At 32.6% G+C, this 8,099-nt stretch overlaps 1 protein-coding gene across 2 annotated transcripts; it reads left to right on the top strand.

The window, feature by feature from the left end:
- The first annotated feature begins 1,071 nt into the window (after positions 1-1,071).
- Positions 1,072-7,562, top strand: LOC137834817 (uncharacterized). Of its 2 annotated transcripts, none has more exons than XM_068643020.1 (8): positions 1,072-1,525; positions 2,339-2,398; positions 2,680-2,805; positions 2,925-3,001; positions 3,738-3,814; positions 6,541-6,673; positions 6,765-6,972; positions 7,079-7,562. In XM_068643020.1, exons 1-7 carry the CDS (start codon positions 1,111-1,113, stop codon positions 6,918-6,920), a joined length of 1,044 nt encoding a protein of 347 aa, XP_068499121.1. In that variant the 5' UTR covers positions 1,072-1,110; the 3' UTR covers positions 6,921-6,972; positions 7,079-7,562. The 2 variants fall into 2 exon arrangements, with proteins under 2 accessions (XP_068499121.1, XP_068499120.1); XM_068643019.1 differs by having other exon boundaries at positions 1,073-1,525; positions 2,557-2,805.
- The last annotated feature ends 537 nt before the right edge of the window (positions 7,563-8,099 follow it).

Below are 8,099 nucleotides of genomic sequence, written 5' to 3'. Positions count from 1 at the left end.
ATTAATAATATTAAATCTTTAAAATTGGAATAAGTAATAACATATAATTTTTTTTTAAGAATAAGTAAATGGTAAAGGTGTATATGTAAATGGTTTAAAATGTTTTATATAGACACCTATAATATCTTATTATCATATTATATTACAAAACAGATGACTTAGTAAAATTCAGAATTAAATTAAAGATTAAATTACTCTGTATGCTTCCAACTATTTCATAATTTTTTTTATCACTTTTTAAATGTTTTTAATTGCACATTGTTACAAAATTTAACTATGGTGTACTTGTGAACCACTATAAGTAACTATTATTCAAGGCTTTATGTATAAAAAGAAAAAAAAAACTTTTTATTAACTAAAATTAGTTTATATAAATTAAAGTTAAATTCCTGAAGACACTAATATAATACAATTTTTATAAATTAATCTATAAACAAGTTTTTTTTCTTTTCTATATTTTTTAAATTAGTTATAAAAAATTAGTAAAGATGACCTTTAACCTTAAACAAGTCAATGTAAAAAGATGATGTAAATTAATTATTTTGAATTTATGTACATTTATTTAATAAAAGAAGAAAAAATTGTTTTTTAATTTGGTAATTTTTTTTTATATAAAAACTTTCATGTTAGTTATCACTATACAACTTGACATCTATGTAGACGAACACATCAGATAATAACAATCATCTACCGTCACATAGAAAAATATTATTAAAAAAAAAATAAAAAAAAATGAAAAAATTAGATCAAAATTCATACTCATACGTCTTTTAATTTGGTAATTCAATCTTTAAACCTTCATTGTAGTATAAAAATGATTAAGATAAATATTTATGTATGTAAAATTAATTTAATTTCACATTTCACTACTTTACCATCAAAACAACAACTAATCTTGGAAAAACTAATAAACTTAACAATGATTTCATGGATCTATTTCAATTATTTTTATAATATGTGTATTTGGATAATTTTAAATTTGAAAATTAATTTTGTATTATATTAATGGAGGAAAATCATGTTTAATCCAAAATTATTATATATTTTTTTTCATAAGCATATGATTCCGTTGTGAGGATAATTTTCACTAGTACCATCTTTTCTGTTTTGATGGCCGTTTCGAACTTCTTCCCTAACCTCCAAATTTTCCCTCACTTTCTCCTCCCCAAACCATTCTCCCTCGGATTTTCCCGCACTGTCCCTGCCGCTACTCCTCTACGCAGAGCCGTCAGAGAATGGCGGGAGTATGAGGACGCGGTGAAGCGGAAGGATCTCGCCGGAGCCCTGAGGTTCCTCAAGTCCCTCGAAACGGAACGCCAAGAGGAGCAGCTCCTCGATGGCGTTTCTCTTCCAACCGAGTTGACTCGGCTACGGTTCCTCGAGTCGGAACGGTTCGGACCGCAGAGGGATTGGGAGGTTCTAGACACCTGCTTGAACGCTGATGACATGAAGCTTGTCGCTAACGCTTACAAGTTCCTCAAAGATAGGGGTTTCTTGCCCAATTTTGGTAAATGCAGAAACATTGGTGAGTTTTCATCCTCTTCTTCTCCGAGATAAGAGAAATAATAGTGCTATACGATAATATTGCTTCTGTTCAATTATTTATGTAGTTACTATGTTTATAGAAACTTTCCCTGAGTCACTACACATGTATTTTAGTATCTGTACACGTGTTTTTAATCTATTTTAGTCTCTAGGGTAAGGACTGAGGTTAAAAGATGATATATACAGGGAGTAAAAAGGAATGTTTTCTAGTATAGAGAATAAGACTTTGTATGGATTGTGTGGTAGGAAGTGAGTGAGTTGAAAAGAAAAAAAGGAAGTAAGAGAATTATAGTAGAAAATGAGGTTGTTTGAATTGAGGGAAAGAGAGTGAAAAGAGGAGAGACTTGAGTAGGAAATTTGTAAGTGTATGTGGTTAATTTGATAGAATAAAAAACAGATGGTAATTGGTTTATTTAGGCAATGATCATCCTGTCCTTGTTTTCATATTGTGTTAATTTACACGTGGTAGGAATAAAGAACAGATGATATGGCGTGGAATTCTGTTTCATACTTTTAGCATGCGTGCATAATCCATTATGCCCCACTGAAATAGGTGAATTTTTGGCAAGAAAACTCACATAATCGATTATGGTAGGAACATAATCAATTATATGAGCACACTAAATGGTATTTTCTCTAAGACTAATTAATCCTAAGATTCACTATTACTATATTTACTAGATTCTAACAATTTTCTATAATCATTCTATTTAAGGCTTTCCATGCACTCACTAACTGGTATTATTTTTCCTTTATCTTCTCTCCCCCTTTTTTTGGTGTCTATCTTGTATAGTTTTGGAGGGAACGAGGAAAGTGACACCAGATGTCTTGAGCTACTCAACTGGTTTGGAAGGTACAAATATGAATTTTTGACAAAATATTTTCCCCTTAGCTATAAATTGCTAAAAGTGCCTGTTTAAGTTATGCTATGCTGTAATGGGTAACATTTTATACAATTCTATGCTGCTGAAAAATGGTTGAACTTTATAACTTTTCCTTCCTTCTGGGCAGTGACTAAACTTGCTCCCAAGAAGTGGGGTCTTTCAGATGGTTCAAGCATTGTTTTGACCGCATTTCTTGGTGGGGTCTCCTTTCTTATAACGCAAGGAATTGACCTCAGGCCCAACCTTGCAGTGATATTGGGTCTAGCCGCCGCAGATGCTATATTTCTGGGTGGTACTTGTTTAGCTCAAATCTCAAGTTACTGGCCACCATTTAGGCGCCGAATTCTTGTTCATGAAGCTGGGCATCTATTAACAGGTAACTAGTGCTGTTTATTTTGATGGATTTTAAAGGTCACATGCGGGGGTTATACAATTTGGATTATGTTTGATTAATTGGTTACCCATCTTACAAGGTCCATCATAATGAAATTTCAGCTTACCTAATGGGTTGCCCAATTCGGGGAGTGATTTTAGACCCTATAGTTGCAATGCAAATGGGCATTCAAGGACAGGTATTTTTTGTTCTTTATTCATGATATGACACTATTGGTTTTGATGGTATTGGTAGTCTCCTAATATATTATTTCTATTTGACTATTCTTGTATTTGTATTTCGAACAAGATACTTGGTATTATTATTGATTCATTATCTTTTTTCGGTTTCTCATTCTGCATTATTTGTCCTTCGTCAGTTTGGTGAAAAAAACCTTAACTACCTTCATTGTACTTTAAAATTTAATAGAACACCGAGTTAGCACTTTATATGATGCAAGATTGATACTTTTGAAGAAAGTCTGTTTATTGGTCTACTAATGGCCCTGATTTTAATTTTAGTGCTAGATGAAATAAAAATGGTGGTAATAATACTTATTCTCACAAAAAATATGAGGAAGACAGTTTATTTTTCCTTTAATCCTTCATTCCAGTGTACAATTATTTGTGTTTTAAATATGATTGGATATTTATTCATTATCTTATGTTGATTTTTGAAAATTGACTACATTGAAAGATTGGTTAATTCATCGGAGTTTAGTGATCAAGTTGCAGTGTCTTTGATTTTGAATTATTTGTATTTGTTTACACTTGTATACTTTCAAGTACAAGTCTTGATTTTATACTTGAATATTTTTTTGCATAATATGCTTCATTGTTTACTTGTATTATAGCAAATAAGAAATCCTGAATCTTTAAGTTTTTCTTTAATTGTTCACCGTCATTTTACTAGTAGTAAATCCTTGTTTTTTTTAGGCAGGGACTCAATTTTGGGATGAAAAAGTTGCCAATAACCTTGCTGAAGGCCGACTTGATGGTACAACTTTTGATAGGTGTGTATAACATTATAGCTTTAGTTTTAGTGGTACATTAGAAAGTTTTAGACATTATGAGGATGAAATTTCTGAGTAGCTTGAATAAGTTACTCCGCTGATCTAGTATCTATAGCACTGGCAAATTTTGTGTTTACAAGTATGATTCTAGTTCTTAAGTACAGTCATGGTGTATATTAGGTACAAGAATAACTATGTACGTAAATGTGAAAATTAATTGCGGCAAGTTCCAATAGGGGTTTTACTACTAATTCCAACAAATTTAAACCACATGGCTAATTTAGATCATCATCCCCTCACCTCATTTCCCCTCTAAATAAATTCCATTCCTTCAGCCTTTTTATGTCCTACTCCAATACCTAGGTCTTCACATTTCGTGGCATCACAATACAACAACTTTCTTACAAGAATATCACAACAAGTGCACGATTGTCGTCAAGTAATAATATCGAATCCACAAGGACTGTGTTTTTGGCTTTGTAATTATCACAATTTAATATCAATTTAAAGGAAAAGAAATTAATTGAATTTGAGCATTGATTGTGAATAAAGAACTCAAGGAGAAAATTAAGAATTGAAATAGGAAAGCAAATTAATTGGATAATATTGATGTAAGAAAACTTTTAGGGTTGAGTTTCACACCATAACTTCTTATTGATTTAATCTCTTAACCCTATTACACTTTTGTTTTTGTTTGAAGGTGAATTAACCCAAGGTAATTTAGTTGCCCCCTCGGACAATGAAGACGTATCTAATTGAATTTACCCCTACTCTTATAGTAGCTATGTTCAATTAAACTCATTAAGTTCTTTTCTAATTCGTTAATTCCTCAAAGGATCAGATCTACTCTTGTGATGTAAGACCTAAGTCCCTCCCTTTTAGGTCCAATGATTAGATTCACTTCTTTGTTATTTCCTAAGCATTTATGATGATGAAAATGATTGTTCATCCCTTCACAAAGACGAAAATCAATAGAAGTGAAATCAAGAGGAGAAACCAAAAGAAGTTGTAGAAAAAATAAATTAAACTTCAATTATCATCAAGTTTAGCCTTAATTCCAAAATAATGACACTACGCACTCATAGTCATGGAAAAAGTAAAATAATAAAGAGAAATGTCAAACCTAGAAAAGAGAAGAGAAGTATCCTTAAGCGTATACTCTAAGAATGTAATAGAGAGTAAAATGTAGGGTGCCTAAGCATAGAGAGGAAAAAAACTATATAAATTGGGCAAGAGAGTTATGGGCCCAAATTACAATTGTGTCTCTTGGATTTTGTTCTAGTGATTGTGACTCTGCTTTATTTTTGAAGACTACTCCTCATAGCCATATTATTCTCTATTGCAATATGTTGACAACATGATAATCACCGAATATGATGTAGATGAGATTGTAGAGTTAAAATTGTAGTTGGGAAAGTAATTTGAAATGAATGATTTGGGTCCTCTTCGTTATTTCCTGGGGATTGAATTTATATATTCTCCTTGAGGTTATCTTCTCTATCAATCTAAGTACATTGTCAGTATTCTAGCACAAATTCGTCTTTCTGATACTTACATATCTAACATCCCTATTGAGCTCAATGTAAAATATACTTCTTCTGATGTCATCCCTCTATTTGATTCCACTATGTATCCTACTATTATTAGCAATATAATATGTCTTACCATTACTTGTCCTAATATTGCTTATGCTTTGCATGTTGAGTTAGTTTGTTTCTCCTACTACAGTGAATTGTGCATTGGGAGTTGTTATTCGCATTCTGAGATATCTTCATGGTACTCAATTTTAGAGTCTCCTCTTTCTTTCATCATCTTTGTTAGAGTTGTGTGCTTATTTTGATGCTGATTGGGATGGTGACCTTAGTAATCATAAGTCTACTACAAGTTTTTGTATTTTTCTAGGAGACTCTTATCTCTTGAAAGAGCAAGAAACAAGATATTTTTCTCATTCTCTACTATTGCTGAGATAATTTGGTTGCATTGGCTTCTTTCTGACATGAGTGTTTATCTTTCTGGACCAACTCCTATGTATTGGATAAGAGTGTTATTCAAATTGCTCATAACAGTCTTTCGTTCGTACGTGTACAAAACAACATACTGAAATTGATTTCCATTTTTACTAAGGTCATCATTTTCAACATGGAACCATTATATTGTTTTTCATCTCTTTAGCTATGCAGAATGATGATTTATTTACAAAATTCACTCCCTTAAGCATCTTCATTAAACTTGATGCTTTGTGCTAATGCATCGTGCGTTTGAGGGGGATGGTAAATAATATTATATAAGGGTAGTTTAGTCTTTATTTTATTGTTATATTTATATATTTATATCCTTGTTGTATCTTGTATCTTTAGACTCCCTATCAGGGTTAATATCAGAATTCCTATTTCTCTTCCTTTCCATGTGTATTCATCCTTTTTTTAATTGTTAGGCAGAATATAATGAGATTCCTTCTCTTCTTTATTCTAGGAGGCACCACTGTCCTCGAATTCTGATATCTTATTTCCATCAATAACTATAATAGTGAAGTTAAATAATTTTATTCATAGCTATAGGTTCTTCAGGTATTAATTCACTATTCCTGTTTCAATTCTGGTTACTGTCTCAATAGGCATGTACAAACTTGAGTCCCCATCCCCATCCCCATTTTTTTTTCAAGTTATAACTTTTCAAGTAAACCTTATGCTTTATGTAATGCAACCAACCACTAACTTATGGTTTAGGTACTGCATGGTACTTTTTGCTGGTATTGCAGCTGAAGCTCTTGTATACGGCGAGGCAGAGGGTGGAGAAAATGATGAAAATCTATTTAGAGGCATCTGTCTTCTTCTTGATCCTCCATTGTCAACAGCTGAGGTCTTTCCACAACCGATACATCTGGTCTGGTGGTTTATATTTTTTTATGAGATTTTAATATTTAAACTTTGACATTCTTGTATTTGAGCAGATGTCCAACCAAGCAAGATGGTCAGTTTTGCAATCATATAATTTGCTCAAGTGGCATAGAGCTGCGCACCGAGCTGCTATTAAAGCATTGGAAAGCGGTGGCAGCATGAGTGTTGTAATTAGGAGTATCGAAGAGACTCTGTACAGTAAAATATGAGCATCAGAAGCATATACATAAGAAACATTTTCTTTTTCCAAGTTGCTTACAGGTTAGCACTGTAGGTTTTTGGATAAGGAATCATGAGAGATCATGCTCACTTTCTATTTATTTTTTAAATCTTTCAAGTAATATCGTGTTCATTTTCTCTGGTGCAGGGTTCTCAATATGGATCTGACGTGAAGCTGCTTTTACTCCTGTATGTAGCATATTATGCAGATTGTCCACATCTGTTACGCCTTGTCTACCAAAACAGACAGCAATCAAAGGAATAATTTCTGTTTCAACAAGTGACCGTTTTGTTCCCGAGGCTGGTTCCAACTTGCACTCGACATTGTTAACTAACTAATACCAGTTGAGACAAAGTCATCGTGAGAACGGTAGCTTATCTCCAGAATAATTCCGAGTGTTACACAAGATTGTGTATTTTTTACGGTGCTAAATTAATCACATGAGTCTTAGAAAATGGTTTGTAAATAAAGGTTGTATTAAATATTTCTAGAAATGTGGCTTTCTGGATAACTCAGTTTCAATTTTTGTAATTTTTCTTCCATCTACCTCCTGTTCCTTAGTGAGGAACTCCTGGTCCCAACTAGGTATTATTATCTGGTTGTTGAAAATACAGTTACTGGTTCGAACTCACGCACCTGTCGTATGAATTAAAGCACCGTATACCACTTTCTGAAAAGTATCGTACGTAAATTGCCTATAATAAATTTGGTATTTTACGTGTACGACGATGGCATGATGAAAGATAATAATGTGCTATTTATTGTTTTCCTTCAATTTTCATTACCCATGGAATATACTGTCGGGTGTAATATGATAAATGCATTATACGCTGCCTATACACAAGTTTTTTTTCTTTTCTCCCAATCTTAGATTGTTTCAAGGTTTCTATCTAAAAATAGTTATTCATAACGTGAATTAAATTAGTATGCCTGATGGGTTGGTTTTGGATTCAAGGCTTCCCCAAGTTTCTCTGATTCTAGGTTTAATCTGCCATCCTAAAATCTCACCCAAAGAAAATCACACTATAACATTACATTGTAACATGCCCCCTCCTTTTCTTTGTAGCAGAGAAGCACTTTTTATCCTGTGTTAAGTAAAAACACTTTAATTTTTCATCAGTACATGGTTCACTATCACTATCAATACATAGTTTATCTGAGATTTCTA

Source organism: Phaseolus vulgaris, chromosome 5 (genome assembly GCF_000499845.2).
Source record: "Phaseolus vulgaris cultivar G19833 chromosome 5, P. vulgaris v2.0, whole genome shotgun sequence".
In the NCBI taxonomy this organism is placed as follows: Eukaryota; Viridiplantae; Streptophyta; class Magnoliopsida; order Fabales; family Fabaceae; genus Phaseolus; species Phaseolus vulgaris.
This window is presented reverse-complemented; position numbering and strand designations above follow the sequence as displayed.